Below are 27,619 nucleotides of genomic sequence, written 5' to 3'. Positions count from 1 at the left end.
AAAGAAAAAACAAAACAATAAATACAAAATACAAAACACATCCACATCTAACTTTCCTCTTCCACTCAACTCACACCCCCTTTTCTTTTCCAATCAACCATTTTTTTTTTTCTTATTCAAATGGACTGAACTTCTATACAAAAACAGAAATTTCAACCTCAGACTTCAACCAACAAGCATAAAGGAAGAAAAACTCAGATCCTCCTGGCCCTGCCATAGATAGCCAGCCTGGTAGGAGGATGATACACATTACAAACCACGATTCATCATTTATCTAATTTCTATAGCATTTAATAGGATAAAGAACATAAAGAACAAGTTGGTTCTAGCCAAAGAGTGTGTTAAGCTAAGTGAATGGATGAGTCAGTTTACTTTGGGGAGGTGGATGACAATATTCATAACATTTGAAAGATCAATGGGAGGGATTCATAGAGAAAACCACTAATTCTAGAATTAGACAGAAGAATAATAAACACAAGTAGGAAAACTTGAAATTCCATCCCAATTCACCAAATTTGTCAACTGATTTTAACAACCATATTTTAGCTTTATAATTGTAATAACACAAGTCTCGGATTCGTGCTGCCTGCTTTCTTCTTCTTTTTTCTTCTTTTTTTACCTTCCCTGCAACTATCTCCAACTTTCAGATCCTAAATCAAACCCTTGCTCTCTTGTTACTGCAACTTGGACACTTGTATTGCTTGATATGCTCCGCCTTTGCAGGTGTAATCTTCACACATTTTCCATGGAACCATCTTTCACACACATCACAACAAATCCAGAATTCGTCGTTGCCGTAGTTGTCCCCACAAGCCCCACATGTTGCACCCTGTTCATCATCTTCTTCTTCCTCCTCCTCGTCCCCGCTATCTTCATCCTCTTTTGGTGGTGGAGACATCTTCACTCCCTTGCTATGGGACTCCAACTGCCGGGACTGGTACAAGACAGCATAGAACAGCAAGATTCATATACGGCAAAAGGTTGCACCAAAACAATAGAACTTTGCTAAATTAATCATGAACTTCAGAAATTGCTCACCATCTTTCCACTCGACTTGCTTTTACTGCCATTGTTATGAGTGGCAGATTGTTCTTTCGACTGCTTACCATTTCCAGTCACAACTTCAAATACACTTGGGAGATCGTTGATCATCTGGAATAGCCTCTTCCTGAAATGATCAATCTCAATGTGAGTCATGTCTGTCCCATACCATGGCCAAAACATATTATAGGGATAAATGAAGTCATCTTTAGAAAATAATAACAATAACGATAACAATAAGGAACAGAATCATGTCATTGATAAAAATGAAATAACAAAATGATGAGGTCATCCCAAATAAATGAAGTTATATTCAGAACTGATAACTACATTCCACGATTAACGGGGGTATTGCTGGATATTTCCTGTATTTCCTAAACACACACAGAAACCTCATACACAGTATCCCCATCTGGTGAAAAAGAACTATGCCAAAAGACATCGGGACATAACTGCAACTAAATCATAAAAGATTATGCTACTTAAGCAGGACTAGAGTAGGTCAAGGAGTAATTCAAACGAACAAGACATGGCAAGTGTAGTCAAAATCATAGCATGCTTAAAGACACCACAATAATCCTGCTTCCTGATATCCGTAGAACATGGGGATGAATGTGCCTACAAGTTATATAACTCTGCTCTCAAAATATTGCGACCAAGAAATAAGGCATGCAGAAATAAATTCAAGAATAAAAGCTGTGATAATTTGACAACCACCTAACACTGCAAGCAACGATAACAAGACAGGTCAAAATTATCCATACGGCTTCTTTCACTCCGCTATTAGCCTGAACAAGAGGCAAAAATCATTTTGACTGTACAACTACATAAAATAAAATAGAAATAAATAAATAAGTTACCCTTTAGGTTATTAGAAAATTACAATTTTTTCCTCTTTCTCAACACTAAAGAGCTGTTTAGAACGTTGGCTTAGTTATATAGTTAGTGAGTTGTAATAGTTAGTGTTTGGGTGCATACTAAGTTTGGGTTAGAGTAGTTTGTGTTTGGGGAGAAAATGTTTTTAGTTAGGTAGAAAATAGTAAATATTGCAGCAAAGAAGAAAAAAGAAGAGTAAAAAATAGCAAATATTATAGCAAATAGTAAATGCTATAACAAATAAAGTTTTGAAATAGTATTTACGTAGGTTATAATTAATTGTACACACCACTAGGATATTTAGTGCCCCAAACATGAAGTGCATTATAATAACCCACTACACCAAACAGCCCCTAACAGTCTAAGAAGAGAGGCGCTAAGATAAGAGGATGCCAGACCTTAACATGTAGTCCCATTTCCTTCTTGTAGCACAATTTAGATCTTAGAAAGGAAGGAAGATGGAAACGGAAAAAAAGGGTGCACGCTCCACAAGGAATAGCTTAAACTTGACTTATTAAGATCCCATTCAAGAAAAGATACACATTTTAATTTGACTAAAATTGGAAACAATAAAATAAGTCAATATTTCAATACATGATACTAGGCAATTTTCCCAAAGAATATCTATAGGCAAAGACAAGGTGACAAATTACTTTTGAAAAATATACATTATGAGCACAAAAAGACATACATGTGTAAGTGATACATTTTTACATTACGAGAAAACAAAAATACATACATTTCAATGATTCTAATGCTAGAATTGGTTTTAGTTTAAGCTATTTCTACAAGAGATACAACATATTGCGAATTGATTGCATATCTCACACTCACCTTCATTGATAAATTATTAGCTATGGATAAAATAATGGTTTGCCATAATTAATTCAAGTCTTAATATGCTAGTTAAAGAATGTGACAAAATTGAACGGCAAAGCAGACTACAAGATGTTCCTCGTAAGATGTCACTGATAGCATGAAAGAAACCAAGAAATTCCAGATTAGAGCACTGGAATGCACAAGCAAAACAATACACCAAATAATTCATTAAAATGGAAAATAGATAAAAGATCTTCTGAAGAAAATAAAAATAAAAGGCAAGAAAAAAAAAGGACTATAGTCTATAAGTTGACTCTATCAAAAATACCCATACTTACAAACCATTTATGCACTTAGATTTTGAAAAGATAGTAAAGCTTCCTTTTCAATAAAAGGAAAATGCTAGAACCAAACCAGTGGGAAATATATATATATGCATATGAATGTATATATATGTTTGGAGTGTATATATATATGTTTGTTTCAAGATAGATATATTCCATGTTTTTCCGTTGTTGATGCAACTGTCCTTTTTCTCAAAGTGTGTTTAAATGGTTGTTTGCTTACACACACAATTTGTGTGTGTGTATGTGTTCATTTTGTTATTTGTTCTCTCACGCTAATACTGAATCCTTTTTCCAGTTGTTATCCACTCCTATAAGATGCTAAACAAGCCCGGCCATCCTCATTTTCGAGTTGGGTTCAAGGCCTGCACCTTAACTCCTCCTCCTTAACCATTTGTTGTTATTTATATATATGATTGCCAAACTTGAGAATCAATTAAAGTTATGAGCATATTAAAAATATAACCAAGGATTATAGAGGATTTGAGGTCAAAGAAATAATGATCTAACCCATTCAAACCACACTTCAATGAAAAGGATAGTTGCAGCAACAACAAAAAAAGGGAATATATTTAACTTGAAGCAAACAAAGTTCACACTCAAATCCGAAGTAATTCTTGTGCAAATATCTATTGACCGTTAGATCTTGTGAAAACGGTTTTTTTTTTATATTCGTGAGTATCTGGCTCAGTTTATACACACCTCAACTAGTTTCATGGGGCAACCCACCTGACCATACAACATTTGGATGTCAAGAAAACTTGTGAGAATTAATTTCTAGGTAAGTGTCAAGGCACACTTTTGATAGATTCCTTTTCTTTGATACAAATGTTTCAAATTTAAAGACAGCCCTAAAGTAAACAAATAATTATATAACTTAGCATAAAAAATTATGCAAGCCTTGTGTATATAAAGTGTTCAAGCCCCTGTACCATTCTGGTTTTTCATCATAACTATCTCAAAACGTTCAACATGCTAGAACAACTACTAAACCTCATTCCTATCTCCATTCACGGATATTTTTCAAATAAATATCACTATATGAAACTATATGAAGAGGAGAGGTATATTGTGAAGCAGATCTGAATTTATTTATTTTCCAATCGTACAGCAATGATAACGCGTAGGATCAAATAATCAAAACAATTTAAAAAAAACAGTAGTTTGATTATATATGTCTAAATTGTAACGTCTTCACTTCAACTTAATTATGTATTTTAAGTCATTATGATGTTTTGTACTTTGAACTATGAATCCTCAGATGTATATAATATCAGATATGATGAAGGCGCCAAGGATATCTCAACCTAGGTTGAGACATCTGTGCTTGCTGACCTTGCTTTCTAAGTGACTTACGCTTTTTATGTCATATTGTAATTTGAGTATCAGTCCTTTTTCATTTCATCGATGAAAAGTCTTGTTACCATTTAAAAAAAGTGTAGTATTAAAGCTGGAAGTATAGCCAAAAAGTATAGTAGCATACCTTTCAGTCTTCCCAAATCCAAAACGAGCACCAAAATAGAATGCAACAGCAAGCAACCATGAGTCACTGTGAACTGCAACCAGTGATAACCAGTCTTTCTCCTGCATCCCATCCCTTGCAAAGTTTATCCCTAATGCTGGTTCCGGGAGCTCAGGAGGCACCTCCTCCACAGGCAAGTTAACTTCCCACGTTTCATTTGGAAGTCCATAGAGACACAAGTTCTCCTTCTCTATAAGTATAACAAGAATTGTTTCAGAATTCAGAAAATAGTAAGAAATACTTTCTTTACCCCTCATTATATGTCAAATTAAACTCAAGAAAAAGTGTATTACGCTATCAGATACTATAAGCTAGAAAGCACCAAGAGTAATATTTTTTAGGAAAAAAGGTAATTGTTTCTGATATATGCGACAAGGCATTTCTAGTTCAGTCCCTAAACATGTAATCAAGGACAACGTGGCCAACCAACAGGATTTAGTCCCTTCTCAAGATACCAATCAAGGTTCACCTCCATATTTAGCACTGAAGGTGTCCAGAAAATAAATATTGAACTGTCCATCCAAGACATATAGAGTGAAATCGTCTCATTCCTTCAGTAGGAAAATTGGGGAGAAAACGTAGAAGTTGCGCATGCCATGATTGAAAAACTTAAAATAATTGGGAAAGGTTATCATTAAAATAGTAACGATATATACATACATACATGCATACATACAGCAAGAACAACAAATTTACAGTATAAATCAAGTTAAGGCTGATGCAGTATTTCACTCCTGAATAGTAATATAAAACCCTATAGGTCTTGAGAGAAACAAAATCAGGTATTTTGCTCACTGAAGAGTTAATATATACAAAGTGACAAGTATCACCTCAGTAAGAGAGAGTAAAAAGACCATAAAGGAAAGTAATTAATGGAAACCCCAGAGGCTTTGTATTTGGGTCTTTCCCTCAATAGTAAACATAACACGAAATCATTTGGGGGCTCAAATTGATGAAAAGGTGAGCGAGATGCTGATTTATTGCAGGCATTCCCATATTTCAAAGGGAAGTCATTACACTCTTATCGAAGCTTCATTATCCAACCTCCCCATATATTATTTGTCCCTTTTCCCATCTCCTCCAAGGTATCAGCTTTGATTGACCAATTGTATAGTAATTTTTTTTTGGAAGGGCAGAAAGGATAAGTCAAGTCACCACCTCCTTGGATGGGCCAAAGTAAAGCTTCCAATACATGAAGGTAGATTAGGGATTATTGGCCTTAGACACAAAAATAAATCCCTGGATTTGTATTCTTAATCAGAAAATAAAACTATAGAGGAAATTTATCTTATCAAAGTGTGGCTTCTCTCCCATTGATCTTAAACCGGAATATATAATAACATTACGTGTTAAGGGCCCATGGTGTAGATGGACAAGTTGAAAGAAGTTGTTTTCAGCCGCATCCCTCACAATGTTGGACATAGGGATAACCGGATAAGACACCATTTTTGCTTCATGTTTGATTGGGGTAAACAACCCTCAAAGATGATTTTCCCCCTTATTTCTCATTTCACTTAAAAAGAAGCATTCATTCCTGAGTTTTGGAATATTGAATACCTTAAATCACTTTAGGGGAACTGACAATATTGGGCTTAGCCGCATGGAACCTGAAAAGGGAAGGTTTTCTTCCCAACAAAATCTCTCTCTAAATTTTTTGCAACAACTAGAATCATGGGGACAAAATTACTCCATTGAGTCATAGCGGATGTAAGGCTTACTAAAAGAGTCAAATTATTTTTATGGGAACTAAGTCATTTAAGCTTAAACACCCACGATTGGATACAGAGGTGATTTCCATTGGTCAACTTATCTTTAAATTGTTGTATTATGTGCAAGAGGCCCCAGGATCTCATTCCCACCTTTTCAGCTCTTGTGCTGAAACAAGCTCTTTCTAGTAATTCAGTGTTTCATCGTTTAGCTGGATTTTGGTTATCCCTAATGACATTTAGACCCTCCTCTCTACTATGCTCACTGTTCATCCTTTCAAGAGGGAGAAGAGACCCCAAGGCTTACTTGGTTCAGCCCTTCATATCAACTCTTTGGTTGAAGAGAAACACTCATTTCCCCGGAAAAGCGCAAGCTTTTGAGACTTACATCCCCTCTACTACTTCTCTATATCACGGTGTAAATTGACCACCTTTTTGTAGTTACGACCTAACCTCATTGATTACCCATTGGAACAATTTTCTGCAACTGTAAACACTCTGATTGGCTCCCTTTAGCTTGTTTCCTATCAAAACCCCTTGAGAATGAAGAAAGAGAGAGAAGGGGAGGGAGAGAGAGAGAGAGGGAGAAAGAGGATTCCAATACAATAATAACCAACACACACTTTGCTCAATTCAGTAATTGGAATCCTGGTTTTAAATAGTGTATGTCATTCCATAATGTTACTTATAACAGTGCAGGAACCAAAAGAACATAACTAAAACCTAAAACCTAAAACCTAAAACAGCCAGTCTAAAGCGATCAAACAGAGAAACATATATGGAATATTTTTCACTCTCCATCCTCCTATTTATAAGCTTCAAAATCTGTGACCATGCGTTGGCCCCGCACCACCCAATTAGCTTGTTACTACATATCCACTACTATCAAATTTAGCCCGTGAGTCAGAACCATTCATCATGTTATGTTCAGCTCTACCCTAGGGTTCAAAAAGTTAACATATATCTCCAGTTCTAACACATCCACCGGCCCCAAATTTTTCAATAAACTTAATTTAGACTTTGAAACAACAAGAAGAAGAAAACTTTGGTTACACCCCACGCAAAAGTGAAATCTCGTGCTGTATAGACTTACGACATTAACCCCGCTCCCCCAAAAGAAAAAAATTAGCTGATTTAGAGAGTTAGGGAGCGACAAACAACTTAAGGAAAAGATATAAAACCAATTCAACAGCAAAGCTTATGGATAAGACTGTTTTCCTACCATACTTCTTCAAAGAGAAGAAGAGAATTCAAAGCCACAGAAACAAACAGAATTCAAGACCACAAACACACGAAAGAAGTGAAAAAAACAGCGAGAAATAAATTTCTGAAAACCAAGTAAATTAGAACATTTTGGATAATTAACAGGTATCGCGAGAAGAAAGAGAAAACCCACCAGGATCGCACTGCTGGTAAAACTTCTCGACATCTGCAAAACAGAAAAAAGAATTAAAGTGGAGGAATTCGTACAGAAACAACTACACAGTCAACCTACATCCAGGAAGCATAGTAAGAAGAAGAAGAAGGAGAAGAAGAAGAAGAGTAAAGAGAAAAATGGGAAAAGCAAGAAGAAGAAGAAAAAGAAGAGACCAGTGGTAAGGGCTTTGATCAAGCCGGCACGCCTGCCTTTGAAGTCGCCGTAGACCTCCTCGACTGTACGGGGTATTGGGTGCGGCATTCCCTCCATAATATCGGTAAAAAGAGCCGCGCAGTGAGAGAATTAGGGATTTCAGTATGAATTTGAATAATGAAAGTGCAAAATTTGTGGAGAGGAAGAGATGGAATTGAGCTATGTGAGGAGTAGTTGAAGCAAAGAAGAAAATTGAACGGACACTTTTAGGGTTTGTTGGTTTTTCAATGCAATGAGTTCGAGAAAGAGAGAGAGAATGTCAGTTTATTTTCAATTTACTGACGGATACAACCGGTTGAATTTTGATGGCTAATCTTTTCTTTTTCTTTTTTCTTTTTTTTTTTTTTTCTTTTGCTATTTCCGCTAACATTAAAATAATTCAAATATTCCTTTTTCAGTTTGATTTTAAAATATTCTTTTTTCTTTTTCTTTTCTTTTTTTTTTTTAAGTAGATCGATTATAAGATTACCATAAGGCTCACTTTTTGTCAATTAAAAATATTCCTTGCTTCTGCTCTTAATTAGGGTCTCATTAGAGCTCGTTTATTTACTACTACTTTAAGGAAAATCTCAATGGAATGCTATTACTTCCATGTTTATCTGCCTCATCTACAGCATTTTCGAATTTCTTCCCTTGACTTCATTCCTTCAACTTGAATATGATAAATCATTTGTTGGGCCTTCGAGTTGATTGAAGTGTTTGATGATAGGTTCATTGTTTCGAAATGTAGTCACTTATTGATATGGTTGTGTACTCCATGTGATTCCACGTTCTCGTAACCCTAAATCTTGTGTACTTCGGAGGCATATCACCAGTTGTTTAGAAGCGAAATTAGAACTATTTATTTAAATTTCATGAGAGTTGAGATCAATGAAAGTTTTTTTATATTATTATATACACACACATATAAATGTATATATATGGAGTGTGTCATATTGTCATACCATCATTGTACACTGAAATAATGTGATTATGTTGTCTGATGATTAAGTTAAAGAGTCACATCAAATTATGTGTTTGTGTCCAATGAACTCTAATGTTAAAAACTATTAGACATACAATTATTAAAAGGATACCATTGATGGTAATTGGCATGCACTTCTATTGTGTATTAAAGGTGAAAGGCCTCCTAGTAGGCAATTTGAATTCTACTTTATTTTTTTCATATTCACTTAGCTTAGCAAATATGTGTTGTATAGATAATTTGGATTTTGGTTTTGAAAACTATAATTGAATGTCTACGATCCAAATAGCACAAATTTTAAAAATAATATTTGCGTGTTTTTAAGTGTTATGATACCAAATTTCAAACAGGATAAAAATGTACTGACCTACTCGTAAAAATAGGGTGATTGTCACATACGCTCTAATACTCAAGTTATAAATAAATGTTCAAAGTAGAGAATTTGAGTATATAATTGACTTACTTTCTCGAGAATTTTCATAACGTATTTATAGGGATATAATTGACTAGTGCCATCCCTCAAAAGGTTTTGGGGTCATATGCAACATCTTTTATTCTTATTTGAGTTGGAACATCCTCCCCTTGATTGTTGATGTCCTACTCGAAGTGGCCTAAGCCATCTTCCTTTTTAGGCCCTTTTCTACCGTGGGTTGATATTTTTTACTTAAACCTCGTTTTTTTTTTATATAGTTTAATCAATTATTTAATGTCATTTAAATGGCTATTTTTAAGACATTTATCCAAAATTGCCTACAACTATTATCGAGATTATAAAATTAAAATTTTAAAATATATAGCCCTTATAAAAGTGAATAATATATAATATATAAATAAATAAGAGATTAAGAAATTAAGGAAAATATATCTAAAAAACTCCACCTTCTCCAACTGATTTGGAAATTTCACTATGTGTGAGTGTTATTTAAAACCCACTAAATATCTTTATTCAGATGCAATTTGGCAAGCATGAGATATATTACATAGTTACTAAAGGTTGACATACATGTTCAAAGGCACATGACATAAGAGTTGGATGAGAAAGAGAGAGTGACACATGACAGTGGCACTACGTATAATGGATAATGGGCATCTATTTTACTAATATTTATAATACTCTCTCTTAGGTGTCAATTACATATGTAAAATATGTCTCGTTAAAACTGTACTAGAAAAAAACCCGATTGAAAAAAATCCTAGTAAAGGCAAAAAAGTACATATTTCATATAATGTATACATTTACAAAAATACAATTCACTCCCCCTATGGAAACATAACTTGAGATCTTTGAGTTGCTACATTCCAATATTATGCGCCAAATTTTCAAAAGTTGCAGTAGGTAATGATTATGTAAATAAGTCTGTCAAGTTATCATTTGAAAAAAATTGTTGTAATGTGATGTCACAATTTTCTTCAAGATCTTGAGTGTATAAAAGCTTCGGTGAAATATGCATCGTTTTATCGCCTTTAATACAACCTTTTTTTGTTTGAGTTATATGTGCCATGTGTCTTTGTATAGTATCATTGGAAGAATTTTACTAAAAGACAAGTACATGTTCTACAAAATATGCTGAGTACTCATTGATCTTAACCATACATGTTTTCAACTTGTCTCATGTATGACAAGAATTGCAGTATGATTTGAGGAGATGATTGTTATGATTTGTTTTACTAATCATCATGATATAGCAATTCTTTCACATGTGAATAGATAACCTGATTGATATCTAGTTTTATGTGGATCAGATAAATATTCATGATCTACAAAACCGATTAAAATATATTCTAATGACCGTTTAAATTGAACCTAGTTTTGACTTGTGAATTGTAGCTACAGCTAGCTTTATAGTTTATAAATAGGTTTAAATCTTATTTTGGTTTCTAAATTTTGTCTTGTTATAATTTGGTCCCTTAACTTTTAAAATGTTTGTTTCAGTTCTTGAACTTAAAAAAAATATATTTTTTTGACCCTATAGTTAGGATTCTATTAACTTCTTAATGAAATGATGAAACAACTTTTATAATTGGATAAATAGGTATCAAATAAGATATCACTCTTATAATAAAAATGTAGGGTTTTAATTTTTAATTAAAGACTAAATGGTTAATTGATATTTAATCGGAAAGCTAAAAAAGTCAATTTGCTTTCAAGATTTTGATCATCGTCATTTTGGCACATTGACATTCTACTTCACTTTTTGAACTCATGTGCTTGGTGCAATTTCATCCATATATAAATTCTTTAGTATCTCAAATTTGGAATATTTTGTGATTCATCGAGGTTTTCTTTTTCCCCTTGCTTCCAATTATTCATTTTTTCTTATTTTTTCTATGATTCATAATTATGGGAATACTTATCTACAAAATTGTAGGGTTTATTTCATACATGTGTTGTACTTATTTTATTTTTTTCAGTTCATTGTACATTGCCATGAATGTTAACACCAATACAAAAATATGATTTAAACCTTTATACATATATTAGCAAATGTGTCTCGTGATGGATAACATATAATCGCAGCGGAAATAAGGATCGAAATTTTGCTCTAGATGCATCTAAACTAATTTAGATGTTAACATGTTTAAGACGAAAAGCCCTAATTACACTAATTAGGGTTTTGAAAAAAATATTTACCTTCGAAGCTCTCGATGCTCCAAATCTTCTCACATCACGAACTCGGAACCACCATTAGAGTTGAGCCGCTATACTCCAGACTTAGAATCGGGTTGTGGGACCCGTTTAATGAAGAAAATAAAGAAAGATGGATGGAAATTGGAGAAGGAATTTTAGGGTTTGAGATTTGGGAGAGATAAGAACTTTGGTTAATTTGTAATTCAAAATTAGAAAATGACAAAATCCTCTTCAATTTAAAAATTGCCCTTTAAATAGACTAATTACATACAAAAATTGCATGTAATTGAATCCCCAAAGCCCAACACCTCACACTCCACTAACCATTAGTGGATTTATTCATCATTCCATTATCTTTTAGTGGGCTTGGTGTCATCACTATAAGCTTCCACATAGCCCACTAAGAGTTAGTGGGATTATCCAACAAAATATTGGATTTTCCCACTAACTTTGGTCAAGGGATAAAATGGTGATTTAATCATTCTAGTCAAAGTCAAACTTTGACTTTTTTAAGTCAAAAATCAACATTTTGACTTTTTATCATTTTGTCCATCTTGACTAATTTCGACCTCCCGAGCATAAATCCACATTCATTTTTCTGAAATTCAAATCACATTTGAATATAAAGCCGATCAAAGTTTGACTTTTCAAAGTCAAAAGTCAACATTTTGACTTTTCACAACTTTGACCATTTCCATCAATTTCGAATTTCTGAATATGAATCCATATTCATATTTTTAATATTTAAATCATTTAAATATAAAGCTCTTGCCCAAAACTATAACTGATGACTATATCACTTGTAGTTGTCAGTTTCTCTCTCTTTACCTAATTCGAACAATTCGAATTATTTCAACATGCTATTCTAAGTTAATTTCATATGAGCTAGCAGGGGAACTTAATGGACCTATAGATCGTAGACCCCAACTATCCTAGATTAATTGGCTAAACCCTTTTAAACCGAGTTAATCAACATTTGTTTAGCTACCGGGTCATTCCACTAAAGTGTCGTAGTTGCACTTCCCTCACTATAAATATATTTGTGTCCATTTGATATTGTCATGATCAGTAAGTTAATTCTTCACAGGTTGTTCGTAACCTCGGTTAGGTCAAAATACTATTTTACCCCAAGACTACATCTTGTTCCTTAAGTCCCACTGATCCACTATTGAACATTTGGTTTAAGGTTCAACCTATAAACCAAGTCCCTCTCGGGCCAATGAAAGGGCGGGATCCCTTGTTTAAGACTTGGATTCAGTCCTTAAGATAACAATTTATCTATTAATCCTAAAGCAAGTAGGAGTGAATTACGTCTTGCACCCTATGTCCCTAGCCATTCATCTGATCTTACCCCTAAAATGAAGGTTTATTGGGCCAGCGTCGTTGAGTTGCCCTCACCTATGTAGATCTAAGGATAATACCATTTGAACAGAAGTTTATAGTTAGCTCAGGACTACAATTAAGTTATCTAGGTTATCATAATCGAAATAGTCAGTTTATATAGTGAATAGTGTTATAACTTAAGAGTGACTATTTCATGGTTTTAGTCTTATGCAAACTCTTTACATAGGATGCTCCATTCCATGTCTCTACATGAATGATTTAGGATCACATCATTTGTAATAACTACAGAGCGAGCCACATCCAACGTGTTCTCGAAATAAGGTACCTAACCTTATTTATACATTATAGATCGTTCAGGCTATAAATTCGAACTTGATCCATATTTATGTCTGTACATAAAGTTCAAGTTTACACTAGATAGCCTCGGGATCTTAGTTATTTGATTCAAGATTATAGTATTCTATTTTCACTAACAAGTCCTCAATAAACACTTTATTAAATAGAATGTAATTTTAAACTATAAACTATGAGTTTTATGACACAAATTCCAACATATCGAATAATTGGTTAGTCTGAAATGCACTCATGAATTTAAATACCAAACACATATTTGATAACGAACTATAAATGAATTTATTATTTTCAAATTTATGTTTTATTAGTTTGATTTAAACAAAAAAAAAACTAAAATTCTAATACATACTTGTATGAAGAATACTTTTTGAGATATTCTTCGCATTCTCGGTTGGTTATCGTAGATAGTGATTATTGTACGTTGTGAGTTATAATGGTATGTAGCTTATAACCTATGTGTTAAGATTCATGCTATTTTAGTAAATAAAAAAAATTAACAAATAGGAAACTATATGATAGCTAAAAAATAGTAAAGAGTAAACATTCAAAATAGTAATATTGTAGGTTATAATTATTTGGAATCACCAAAAATATGGAGTGAGCTACGAAAATATGTTTGGGATAAGAAGTGAAAATGTGAACTACTAGAGCCCAAAATATAAGAAGTTAATAAGACAAAAGGTTAAATTTTTAATCGCGGGACCAAACAAAGAGTAATGTGCTAACTACACATTCTCCTACTTTTATCAACAATTCATTGGTCCAAAACCCATTCATTAGCCTGCTCCACCTATTTGAAGTCAGATAAGCAACCCAAATGTCTATATTACCTTGTATTTCTTTTGTTTTTTGGTTTAAATAAAACCGTGCAAATAGCAAATTTATGGATAGAAAAAAAAACAAATTGTTAAATTATTTTGATTTATTCCAAAACAAACTGACATAATAATTTTTCCATTTTTTTTTCTAAAATTACCCTTACACGGATGACAATTATTCATATACAAATATATGGTATTTGTCTAAATCAAAAAATCAAACAAAATATCACATATCCCGAATACAGTGTATTTGTAAATACACTCACTTATGATAATTAACTAAATTAAAAAATTATTATATTGTTCCAACAATCCTTAAACATATGTCATTAATTAGTTTCTACATCCCTAATTATTAGGATAAAAATCACGAAATTAACAGAAAAATAACTTCAACGATTCAATTTTTTATTTTTCGAATTATAGATTCAAAATTGAATCCCTCCCTAAAATCATGCAAAAAAAAATGCAATATCCATTAATTTCATCATTTTTTATTTTTTAAATTATTTAAAAAAAAACCATACATAAATTAAGTAAATTTAGATTCAAAATTAATCTTTTGTATTTTTTAAATTATTTACGAAAAAATATACACAAATTAATTAATTTTAGATTCAAAATTGAATCTCTTCCTAAAATCATGCCAAAGATAATGCAATATCCATTAATTTCATCATTTTTTATTTTTTAAATAATTTACCAAAAATATATATAAATTAATTAATTTTAGATTCAAATTTGAATCCCTTCCAAAAATCATGCCAAAGATGATGCAATATCCATTAATTTCACAATTTTCTATTTTTTAAACTATTTCTAAAATAATAGATATCTTCTTAATACCCGACCGCAACAAATTGTATGAAGTAAAATAGAATTATAATATTTGAATTTGTAAAATATAAATTGTACACCTTGATTTAATTAAGATTATTGCTTTGAATCCCTAAAATTATGCCAACTATAGTATTTGTTATATATCACACCATCAAATTACAAATTAGTTTTAACTTAGTTTGAATCTCTAAAATTTATGACAAATATAATGTTTGAGTTCCTATATTTAGTTTGTATCTTATATGAAATAATAATTTAATATAGTCTCTCATAGCCACGGATGACAATTGTCCATATACTTGTTGAGATAAAAAAATCATACAAAAGATCAAAAATACAGTGTATTTGTAAGCAATAATTCTTAACTAAATCAAAAAAGTAATATATATTATTCCAACAATCTCTAAAGATATGTCATTAGTTTCAATATCCCTTAATTATTAGGATATAAATTAATTTTAGATTCTTAAATTAAATTCCTAAAATTATGTCATAGATTAATTTCTTCATTTTCTATTTTTCAAATTATTTACGAAAAATATACATAAATTAATTAATTTTATATTTAAAATTGAATTCTTAAAAGCATGCCAAAGATAATGTATAATCTATTAATTTCATCATTTTCTATTTTTTTAAATTATTTACAAAAAAACACACATAATACATTAAGTTTATATTTTTAATTTGAATTTCTAATGTCAAAATTTTGAGATAAAAATTTTCAACATTATTATCATAAGTTATTAAGATTTTATTTTGTTGGGTGTTAAAATTATTTAAGTTTGGAAAGGAAAAGAAAAAAATTAAAAAAAATAAATTTTATGATATTATAAAATAAAATAAAATAATATAATATGAATTATATTATTATTATTATATCTTTTTTTTAAATCCTAAATTTATTATCATCTTCTTCATCTCAACCGCAACCCCCCACTCTCATCTTTTCTTCTTCGAAATCACACGGTCGCCGTCGCTCCTACCTCTCTTCTCTCCACCAAGATCTCCAGCGACAATCTCCCTCCGTTCGTCGAAGTCGCCACCGTCACCTTCGTTATCCATCAAGCTCTTGTTTGTCGTTAGCCCAAGCCGCCACACCCCGAGCCACGCCCCTTTCCGTCAACCATCTCCTTTGTGTCGCGACGTCCGGATCTGAAGCGAGCGGATAGTGTCCGCTCCAACCGGTGTTTGTCTGCGAAGCTCCGATCGTCGTTGTCGCATCTCCACGACCCAGTTGCCGCCGTCACGATCTCCCATTCGTGTGGAGCTTGTTGCACCATCCATCGTTCTCCATAGCACGCTGCCGCACCAGGGCGTGCTCTCCTTGTCGTTGAAGAAGCCTTCGTCCTTGAGCAGTCATGTCCCAAGTCGTGCGCGCCGTCCGAGTCGATCTCCTAGTTACCCGAGCCTCTCGCGCCGTTTGTTCTCTATTGAGTCATTCAAGCTGCTTTCTTTGTTACCCGAGTCATGTAGGCTATTCTCTTTCAAAGTGAAGAAAAAGATGCTAGGAATTTCAATTGCTTCCAAACTCTAAATAATGAATGAGATGTGAAATTGTGGGTGCATACCCTATTAATTATAGGGTATTTGTGGATTTTGTTACAAATGTATTTAGAAATCACAATTGTCAATTAGGTATGGGGCATTTAAGGCATTGTACTCCCATTTATTATTTAAAAAATTTTTGTTTTGCTATTTTGTCAATTTAAAAATAAAAGGGAAATTGCCAAAAATAGGTTAAAAAAAGAGATTTAAATGAATTTTGGGACAAGTTTTCAAAAGAAAGACTTTTAGGACAATTTGGGTGTGAATAGACAAAAATGCCCTTCCTTTCCTTTCCCTCTTCCACGTTGCTTTCCCTTCTCTGATTCGTTCTCTTTCGCGTATAGTTCCGTTTCCCTTCTCTTTTCTTTCGTGTAGAACACTTGAACCTACTCCGGCCATCGTCAGTTGTTCATCGTCACTTGCCCATCGTCGCTTGCCCATCGTCGTTTGCCCTTCGTCGCTTGCCCTTCGTCGCTTGCCCTTCGTCGGTCGTTGTCCAGTGCATTTCGTCGCTCCTATTCGGACCATTCAATCAACTTCGAGCGTCTTATTTAGGTGAGTTTCATGTATAACCGATTTTCAATTTATCTGCTGTAAGTAAATGTTTGTTAGGGTATTTGGTGCTATTTTCATCCGTAATTGTCTGGTTTTTGGAATTGGACTTATTTGCCGTAAATTAGTTTAGTCAAATTTTGGTTTTAGGTTCTTAGAAAGTTCAATGTTCAATGGCTAGTGAAAAATGAATTGAACTAGAGGATGAGGATTTAGTTGGATCAAATAGAGGAGGAGTAAGCAATAGGAATAGAAGGAATTAAGGTTTTTTTTTTTATCTCGCATTTTTTTTTTATCTCGCACTTATCTCGCACGTATCTCGCACGTTCCAAACTTTCACTATTTATTTCAAAATCAACTTGGTACACCTCCTAATCCATTTAGAGCTATTCTTTGCATGTTTAGTAACTCTCTTAGGCCCTCATGCTTTATCTCGCACGTATCTCGCACGTATCTCGCACACATCTCGCACGTTCCGAACTTTCACTATTTATTTCAAAATCAACTTGGTACACCTCCTAATCCATTTAGAGCTATTCTTTGCATGTTTAGTAACTCTCTTAGGCCCTCATGCTTTATCTCGCACGTATCTCGCACACATCTCGCACGTATCTCGCACACATCTCGCACACATCTCGCACGTTCCAAACTTCCACTATTTATTTCAAAATCAAATTGGTACACCTCCTAATTCATTTCTTTACATCTTGCACGCATTTTGTAGGTTCTTAAGTTCAAATCAATTTTTTAAGATACAAAAGTACTTAAGGTAGTTTAAGGATGGCACATGTTCGGATTTTAGTGCGTCACGGTGGTGAATGGGATGAGGGACGAAGAAAATATGAAGGAGGAGTGTTAAAAGGCATTGTTGTCCCTAAAGAAATAACACACAAAGATTTACAGTCTGAACTATATGACCTTGCAGAAGTTGACCCTACAAAGTTTGACATAAAGATAAGATGTATATATGAGATCAAAGGGGAAAAGGAAGCTCCTCCATTTGAGTTAAGCAATGACCGTGATTTGAAGTTTTATATTCTTAGTGAAAATCCATTGGAGGTCCCCCTATACCTATCGTTTGAGCCTACAAGCAATCGAAGCATGAAAGTGTTAAACAAAGATTACAATTCAGTATCTGGGAGCAACCAAGTTCAAAATTTAAACCCTCATCCTCCTCCAATTGGAATGGATAGATTAGATGAGAATGAAGTTGATATTGGTGAAGTCGAGGGTGGCTTGTGTCATAACATGATAGGGACCAATTCGGCTATATGGGAATCATATGAGTCATATCATTCAATAGATGATACTTTTACATTGGAGTCAGTTGAGATGTACAATGAATTGTTTGACATCCCAGAACAAAGAGATGCTCCTACAAAAGATTGCAAAGGAAAAGGTAAAGTTGACTACAGGTCCTCTAGTCGGAAGTTGAAGACAAAAGGAAGTGGCTGGTCGGAAGAAAGCTCTACAAGTGAAGAGTTGGATGTAGGACAAATATTTTTTTGCAAGAGAGATTTGTCAATGAGATTAAGTGTGTTGGCAATGAAAAAAAATTTTCAGTTTGTAGTAAAAAAGTCTACAAAAGAGGTTCTTTTCGTTAGATGCATCGACAACAAGTGTGGTTGGAGATTGCGAGCGGTTAGACTGAAGGATTCAAATATATTCAAGATTAAAAAGTATGTGAAAGTTCATTCATGTTCTCTTGAGTTTTTGAATCGTGACCATAGGCAAGCAAAATCTTGGGTTGTTGGAGAATTAATCAAGTCCAAATTCAAGGGGCCCGGTCGCATATACAAACCACGTGATATCATAGAAGACATGAGGCAAGACTATGGCATAAATATGAGTTATGAGAAAGCATGGCGTGCCAGAGAAAATGCATATGAACGAGTGCGAGGGTCTCCTGAAGAGTCATATAATCTTTTGCGTAGATATGGTGAAGCACTCAAATTTACAAATTCAGGTACAATATTTCACATGGAACTCGAAGATGATCGTTTCTTTAAATATCTTTTTATGGCTGTTGGTGCATGTGTTAGAGGATTCTTAAATTGCATTTGAAAACAACTAAACGATAGGTTAAACAAAACTAAACGATCGATTGGTCGAACAAAACTAAACGATCGTTTAAAACAACCAATCGATCGTTGGAAAACAACTAAACGATCCGTGAAACAAAACTAAACGATTGGTCAAACAAAACTAAACGATCGTTTAAAACAACCAATCGATACCTTGAAATTAACTAAACGATCAGTTAAACAAAACTAAACGATTGGTCGAACAAAACTAAACGATCGTTTAAAACAACCAATCGATCGTTTGAAATTAACTAAACGATCGACTATAAAAAACTAAACGATCGTTTACATAAACTAAACGATCTTTTGAAACAACGAAAGACACCCGCGAATTGTTTACAACCGCGATTCAACATTTCAAAAAAAGTATGCGAATTTACAATATTGCCCCTTTGGTAAAAACGACCGATATATATATACGTTCCGCCTTCTCACTTTTCGTTTTTCGTCACTACGCAATACACAACCGCACTGATCACACCTTCGTTTTCTCTCAGTCCATTGTTCTCTCAGACCATTTTTGTCTCAGTCCATAGTTTTCGTCAACGTTAAAAGGTATTTTCCCGAACTTTTCCTACTATAACGTTACACTTTTCCTTTGTTTATATTTCAAACGTTTCAACTTCTGTCTTCAAAAACTATCACTGTGTTCTTATATTATTATTGTGAAGCGTTTAGGGTTTCGGGTTCGACTTCTGTCTTCAATATATTATATTCATTTCAGGATGGCTGTACCTAGCGAAAAGTATTTCCCTGCCACTGTGTCATGCCAAGTGCACAAGATTGGCAGTCTTATTAAGGATAAACTGACCAAGGACCAGCTGCAAATGTTCGAAAAAACAATTTTTGGTCCATTGCTGAATGTGAACATGGTATTCAACGGCCAGTTGATCCATCATTTCTTGCTGAGGCAGATACCTGAAGACGGTAACGCAGATGGAATCTGTTTCTCGGTTTTAGGGAAGAACGTCCGTTTTACCCAAAAGGAATTCAACATCATAACTGGATTGTGGCCAACAAACAATCCATTGGAGAAAGATTGCGATAGCAAGCGACTGCAAAGTCTTCTATTCGGATCAGAAAATAAGAAAGTAATAACATGCTTGGAAATTGAGGAAATTTTCAAGAATTTTGAGTTTACAAATGATGACGATGCTGTGAAGGTCGCCTTGGCCGTCTTTATAGAAACTGTGATGGTCGGGAAGGATAAGAAAACACAGTTTGACATGGACATTTTGGGAAGAGTTGATGATGAAGAAGCATTTAAAAGCTTCGATTGGTCAACTTTCTTCTACACTCGTCTGCTCAACAGTTTAAAGACAAGTCTCCAAGGCAAAAAAGAAGCATACGAGCTGAAGAAGACACGAAGTTCCAAAGCAGTGTCATACTATAACATCAAAGGCTACGTCCTTGCTTTTCAGGTGATTTTTATTTCTTCATACACTTTAAGTAAATGCCAATTGAACATCAAAGTTTAACATATTTGTTTAAATGTTGTAGGTGTGGGCTTATGAAGTACTCTCAACCGCAAATGAGCACCTGGCCACAAGAAACAGTAAGGGATTAATCCCAAGGATATTGAGATGGAATTGTACACAAGCTCCATCTTACAAAATGCTGCAGAATAACATATTCGACAACAAAAATGTAAGTAAAACCTGTCAGTCATCGTTTAATATAATTACACAATCCAATAATACAATTACATTGCAGACTGTTGTTCAACCTAAACTCAAGATGTCAACCCAAGAGAAGGCTTTCATGGAGAGTCGAATTCGAGGGGATGATAACATGCAAATGGAGGAGGATGAATCCATTGGAGCAATGAACAACAAATCATTGGAGCAATCAGACTCATCTCCACAAAGAGAACAACTCTCACCCCAAAGGGAACAAAGTCAAACAGTGGCTGAGGAGTCTGAAATGCATCCAATCACCAAGAAGAAACATTTCAGATCAAAGAAGTCCAATGACAAAGAAGAACGAAGTCATTCAAAATCCTACAAGAAACTGAAGAAGGAAATAAAAGAAGTTCGTAAGGATTTATCCACACTGACTTCTATAGTCTGTAGGATGGATGACACAATCACAAAGCAGTCATTGGAGCTGTATGAAATGAAGCAGATGCTGGAGAGATTGGTCCAGGTAAAATTTGTTTTCATCATACATTAGATAAACGATCGTATAACTTTGATAGACGATCGTTTATCAAAGTTACTCGATCGTTTAACTTCGATAGACGATCGTTTATCAAAGTTACGCGATCGTTTACTTTTATATACACGATGGTTTAACAATACATTATTTTTTTAATTTTATGTTCGTTTTTATTTGTTTGTTAGAATCAAACTGAAAATCAAGGGAATGATCATACTGATCAGAATGACAATGAGTATGTTGTTCAAGAACAACATACTCAACAACAACCTACTGAAGAACAACATACTGAACGTCAAGAGGAAACCCAAAGGTTAACATTTCATTCATTGTTTACTAGTTTATAAATACCTAACAATTGTATTTTTTTTTCTTATTCTCATGTTTCTTCTCATTTTGTTTAGGGAACATGAAGAGGAACGTGGTAGTGATATAAGCATAGACGGTAGGGATGCAGACTTGCTAATGACTATAAGAGATATATCGGATAGTCTAAGTCATCAAATTCAGAAAGAATCAGACCTGCCACAGATGATTACTACCCTTCCATATGTGAGCCAACCTCTTGCACTTTGTGAATTGGCTCCAATGGATCAAACTGTACAAATTGTAAATGAAGAATCTCAACTGGTATGTATACACAACAAATTTGTAGTCGTTTGAATGAATAGTTTGTTACTTGTTTAATACGATTACATTGCAGGAAACAACAAAAAAACAGGTTGAGATGAAAAAAAATGATGAAGCAGTTACTTTGGTTGAAAAAGAACCAGTAACTGTGCCTGATAAAGATGTGGAAGAAAAACCAATAAAGAGAAGAAAGCTATGTAAAATAGCAAATAAAGAGGTGCAACATGAAGATGAACAAGGTAATCCACCCACAACATCTGCTCAGATCATATCAGTATCTACAACACCTGTCCCAGATGTGGAAATCAGAGAAGTAGATCCATATAATCCGATGTGGAAAGTGGATCCAAAATTATGGAAGGAATACTTGCAATGGAAAAAATCAAGAAAAACAACCCATGAAGAAAGGAAAGTAGTCTCCACAACCAGAAAGAAAGACTTTTTCAGACAGCTTGAAGAAAACACATGGGTACATGGAGACGTAAGTACTCTTCCCAAACGATCGCTTATATTTGATATACGATCGCTTCTATTAACTAAACGATCGCTTCTATTAACTAAACGATCGTTAAGTTAATATTACACGATCGCTTACTACGTAAACGATCACATGTACATTTCTTATGCGATCGCTTATCCTCTCCTTTCATTCATTAAACGATCGTTTATTTTTTCTTTGTAGACATTGGATCTGCTATTCGCCCACTTGCAGAATAAAATGTTGCATCTCAAGCACCATTGCAAGCGTTCTTTTAGAATATTACATTCCTCTTTTCTGGTAAGTTGTTATTCTTTAATTTTTTTTTTTGTATACAAGTTAAACTGCATCATTATATTCTGATTAAATTTTGACTTGTTCTTGAAGACTGGAATCAATAAACCAGACTGCATTGTTTGGAACCACATTTTTGATACTCATCTGGTGACACCAGATAATAAGAAAGCTGAATGGACAGACCCAACAGCACACCTAAGTATATGGACAGAAAAAGATGTCGAATACTATTTCAACACTGCTGTTGGTGATTACAACGACATACCAGGGTGGGGAGATGTCAACTACGTGATTACCTGCATCAACATAAAAGAACACTGGTTGGCTATTGCAGCTGATATGAGAAAATGCAGGATCTACGTGTTCGACTCAATGCCAAATTATGTTGAGCAGAAACTTGTTGATGAAGCTCTTCAAATGCCTGCACGATGCATTGCCTCACTCGCGATTGCAATTGGAGTCAACCTCCATTCAGATCGTTTCACATATGGCCCTTGGCCAATACGCAGATCGAAGGCCACATTACAGAAAGGGCGTTCATTGGATTGTGGAATTTTCTGTACCAAATTTGTTGAATGCCTTGTAACTGCTAGTGACCTTGGTTGTCTAACTGTGCCAAACATGAAACTGTTTAGACAACAATATGTGCTGGAACTTTGGGCCAATAAATACTTTTGTTAATATTTGTATTCGTTTATATAATTTTTTTATGTAATTTTTATAGAGAGAATAACATATTATAATTTTAAACTTTGTTATAAAATAAATACTTTGTGATATTTTCAATTAAACGCGACCAAAATTGAGAAAGAATATTTGAGTTAATATTTGTATTCGTTTAGATACATATCACAAAATATTCGTGTAGAGAAATACTCATCGCGCACATATGTATAAACGATCTTCTTAATAAACGATGTCTAAACGATCTTCTTAATAAATGTCAAAATATTAAGCGATCGTTTAGTAAAGTCTAAACGATCGTTTGGTAAAGTCTAAACGATCGTTCGGTAAGTGTAAACGATCTTCTTAATAAACGATGTCTAAACGATCTTCTTAATAAACGTCAAAATATTAAGCGATCGTTTAGTAAAGTCTAAACGATCGTTTGGTAAAGTCTAAACGATCGTTTGGTACAGTCTAAACGATCGTTTGGTAAAGTCTAAACGATATTCTTAAAATCATAAAAAAATTCAGCGATCGTTTAGCTACAAGTAGTTTTGCAACATAGAGAATAATCGATACTACTAATTGAAATGCAACATACACAATAATAGAACAGCCAATTGATACTTGTGATTTATGTTAATATTTCAATACATAGGAGTGTTGGTCCATACTTGAAATGCTAATTGTTTTCTAAAGTATGACATGTTTTCTTGACATAATGTATCTAAACCAACACCAGCAGCTATGTACTCAAAATACTTAATTGCGAATACGCCACAATCACAATTATTTCGTTGAAGTGGAATTGGGTCAACAATGAATCCTTTCCTTCATCTTCCACCTCCCTTAACAGTAAGTAGTGGATGAGTGGCCCATTGAAGACAATATTTAGGTCCAAAAAGTGCCCAAACTTTGTTTTCCTAAATAAGGCTAATTGATCGGGTTTGAGTTTGGCCTTAATATTATGTGTTGTCTTTTCCAAATGAGACAAACAGCTTACTAGGGAATAAAAATGATGGGAAGGATTAATCTTGTAGAAGGGTCCGTCGGTCGATGTTGAAGTCGATGTCATGATTCAAGCCAAGAAAAAGCAAATATATTGAAAATGGGTTACAGATAAAACTCACTGAAATAAGAGAACACGCTCAAAGTTGATTCTTAGGTTCGAAAAGGAGAAGCGACGAAATGCACTGGAGGACCGACGACAGACGAACAGTCGGAGTATCTTCGAAGAGCAGAGCGGGAAATTTGAAAAGCCAAAGAAAGGAGATGTTTTTTTTTTTTTTACTTCAGGTGTTCTATGCGAAAGAGAAGGGAAAGCGAACGTGGGTAGGCGAAACAATCAATAGAGAGCGATAGAAATTTAATGAAGGGCATTTTTGTCTATTCACACCCAAATTGTCCTAAAAGTCTTTCTTTTGAAAACTTGTCCCAAAATTCATTTAAATCTCTTTTTTTAACCTATTTTTGGCAATTTCCCAAAATAAAATTGTCATTTATCCAAAGTAAACCTTTAATTTTGTTATTATTCTCGTCGGCTCAATCTTTTTTCACAAACTTTTAGTACTTGTTTTATTTTGGTCTATAAAGTTTAAAACATATTTGTTTTAGTTTCTAATTTCTTTAGAAAATACTTACTTTAGTCCATAGTATTTGGATTTTGTCAATTCTTTAACAAAATAGTGAGATGAGAACATGTTTTTTTTTCAATAGAGGTTGCTTGTACTCGTAGATGACTATGTTTTAATTATCCTAAAAATATACAATTTCAATTTTGAAAATAAAAGTGGCATAGCTATTTTCTACATGAGAATGTAAAAACCACTTTTTGTTCAACATTTTGGTTGTTCACTGTTTGGGTGCTCGTTATCGGCTTTTTTTACTTCACATTCATATTGATCAAAACATACCTGGGGAGGGAGTGGGGTGGAGGGTTTGGTGGCCCAAGATGAGATGAATTTGTAATGTTATACAATTCAAAACTTGTATCTCCATGGAGCGTTTTGATTTCTATTTATAATACAAAATTCATCCATTCTAACGATTTTCAATCCGGCTCTTTTTTTTTTTTTTATTATTTTACGTTTTACGATCTTATTTCTGTTTTGCCTTCGAATGTTCATGAGTCATGACTTTTTCAATTTTCTTCTCATTCTCACTTAATTACATTCAAACTCTTCAAACAAATCGATTAAAGTCTAAAAATACAAGTTGCTTCATATTTATGTTAACTAATTAACAAAAACTTAACGAGAGGACTAAAATAAATATTTTTTAAATTTAAGACTGCACAATTTTATTTTTTAAAAATAAACCTATTTTCTTCTCTCCCTCTATCCCGGTACTTTGCAATTTTATTAAATACAACCGCTAATCATTAGCCAAATTAAAAAGAAAAAAGGGGAGGGGAATCCGTAGAAATAGAAAATATGAGGATAGAAAAAAGAAAAATAGCAAACTCTTATATTATTTTGATTTATGGCAAAACTAACTGCCATAAAAATATTTTTCCACTTTTTATGGTCCGAAATTATTCCTCCACGCATGACAATTGTCCATATACAAATACAGTATATTTGTTGAGATAAAAAAATCAAACAAAATATCACATATCACGAATTCAGTGTATTTGTAAACACACTACTTTATGATAATTATTAACCAAATCAAAAAATTATTATATTGTTTCAACAACCCCTAAACATACATCATTAGTTTCAACATCCCCTAATTATCACGATGAAGATCAACAAATTAACGAAAAATAACTTCAAATATTCATTTTTTTATTTCTCGAATTATAGATTCAAAATTGAATCCCTCCTTAAAATCTAGCCAAAGATAATGTAATAATTAATTATTAGGATAAAAATTAAGAAATTAACGAAAAAATTTTTTAAATATTTAATTTTTTATTTTTCGAATTATAAATTCAAAATTGAATCCCTCCCTGATCATGTCAAAATGCAATAATTAATTATTAGGATAAACATTAAGAAATAAACGAAAAAGAATTTCAAAGATTCAATTTTTTATGATCTTACCTATCCCTTCCTAAAATCATGCCAAATATAATGCAAATAATTATCATAAATTAGTTAAGTTTAAATTCAAAATTCAATGCCTCCCTAAAATCATGTGAAATACAATGCTATATTTGATTATTAGGATAAAGATTAACTAATTAAGGAAAACTAAATTAAAAGATTAAATTGGAAGCAAAGGTGGAAAGTGATCTTAACAATCAACGAAAATGGAGGAAAGAACGGAGATGGCCGCAAACGAAAACGAAAATGGAGGAAAGAACGGAGATGGCCGCAAACGAAAATTTTAAAGATATTGATTCGAGGAAAGAACGGAGGAAAGGATATTGATTTGAGAAAATAACAGATGAAATAACCAACATCATTTTTTATTTTCTAAATTATTTAACAAAAAAACACATATAATAAATTAGGGGAGTCTTTTCAAAAATATAAAAAAACGGCAAAGTATTTACATTGTATAGAACAATTCTGAAAATGGAAAAAAAACCAGAGGCGCACTATGTAAAATACCAAAAATGCCCCATCAACAATGAGCGTAATGCGACTTGGTACACGATCGTTTAGATTTGTTTTTTCAATTCTATTGTTTAATTTGGTTACATAATCGTTTAATTAATTGAGTTACAAGATCATTTAGATTTGGCTACACGATCGTATCCCAAATCAATTTGGTATACGATCGTTTAGATTGAGCTACACGATCGTTTAGTTTTAGGTATACGATCGTTTAGATTTGGCTATCTCAAATCTATACGATTTTTTTTCAAAATTTGGTATAGACGATTTTTTTCAATATTCTTTATACACAATTTTTTAGTTTTGGTTACCCTAGTTTAAATGTCTGACCAATTTTTTCAATATTCTTATACACCATTAGATAAAAAAGAAAAGAAGAAAGACAGACGATGCATGCAGTGAATGAAAAAAAAAAAGAAAAAGAAGAAAGAGGAAGAAAGACATGCACACACCTGAGAAAAACAATAAAGACGATATAAAGAAATAGATTTAGTTACCCAAATCTAAAAAAAAGAAGGAGGGAAGAAATCGCAACTAAAAAAGAAGAGTAGAGAGGAAGACCATAAAAAAATCGCAGAGGAGAGAAAAATATGGAAATGCCAACCTGAAATATTTAAAAAATGGTTAAATTTATGCCATTTGTTACACGACGCATAAATATTTAATTAGTTTGTTATATTTAGAAAAGTTTCACTGAATTAGGTTTACATTCTCTTAATTTTAACATTTTTATTTTCTAAATTATTTATGA

The 27,619-nt window shown here is 33.3% G+C and overlaps 2 protein-coding genes across 3 annotated transcripts; one reads left to right on the top strand and one right to left on the bottom strand.

The window, feature by feature from the left end:
• Window positions 1–323: 323 nt before the first annotated feature.
• LOC103493285 (PHD finger protein ALFIN-LIKE 7) lies at window positions 324–8,264 on the bottom strand. Its single transcript, XM_008453968.3, has 5 exons — window positions 7,899–8,264; window positions 7,705–7,737; window positions 4,564–4,792; window positions 1,039–1,168; window positions 324–934 (listed from the first exon to the last, which is right to left on the bottom strand). Exons 1-5 carry the CDS (start codon window positions 7,993–7,995, stop codon window positions 656–658), a joined length of 768 nt encoding a protein of 255 aa, XP_008452190.1. The 5' UTR covers window positions 7,996–8,264; the 3' UTR covers window positions 324–655.
• A 10,925-nt stretch (window positions 8,265–19,189) lies between these two features.
• LOC127150066 (uncharacterized) lies at window positions 19,190–23,369 on the top strand. 2 transcript variants are annotated; one of them, XM_051086827.1, is made up of 9 exons: window positions 19,191–19,629; window positions 19,799–20,495; window positions 20,575–20,721; window positions 20,788–21,219; window positions 21,417–21,544; window positions 21,636–21,861; window positions 21,935–22,342; window positions 22,544–22,639; window positions 22,727–23,369. In XM_051086827.1, exons 2-9 carry the CDS (start codon window positions 19,800–19,802, stop codon window positions 23,315–23,317), a joined length of 2,724 nt encoding a protein of 907 aa, XP_050942784.1. In that variant the 5' UTR covers window positions 19,191–19,629; window position 19,799; the 3' UTR covers window positions 23,318–23,369. The 2 variants fall into 2 exon arrangements, with proteins under 2 accessions (XP_050942785.1, XP_050942784.1); XM_051086828.1 differs by having other exon boundaries at window positions 19,190–20,495; window positions 21,953–22,342.
• Window positions 23,370–27,619: the final 4,250 nt, after the last annotated feature.

Source organism: Cucumis melo, chromosome 6 (assembly GCF_025177605.1).
Source record: "Cucumis melo cultivar AY chromosome 6, USDA_Cmelo_AY_1.0, whole genome shotgun sequence".
Classification (NCBI taxonomy): Eukaryota; Viridiplantae; Streptophyta; class Magnoliopsida; order Cucurbitales; family Cucurbitaceae; genus Cucumis; species Cucumis melo.
The sequence above is the reverse complement of the archived record's forward strand: the minus strand, read 5'-3'. Positions and strand labels throughout refer to the sequence as shown.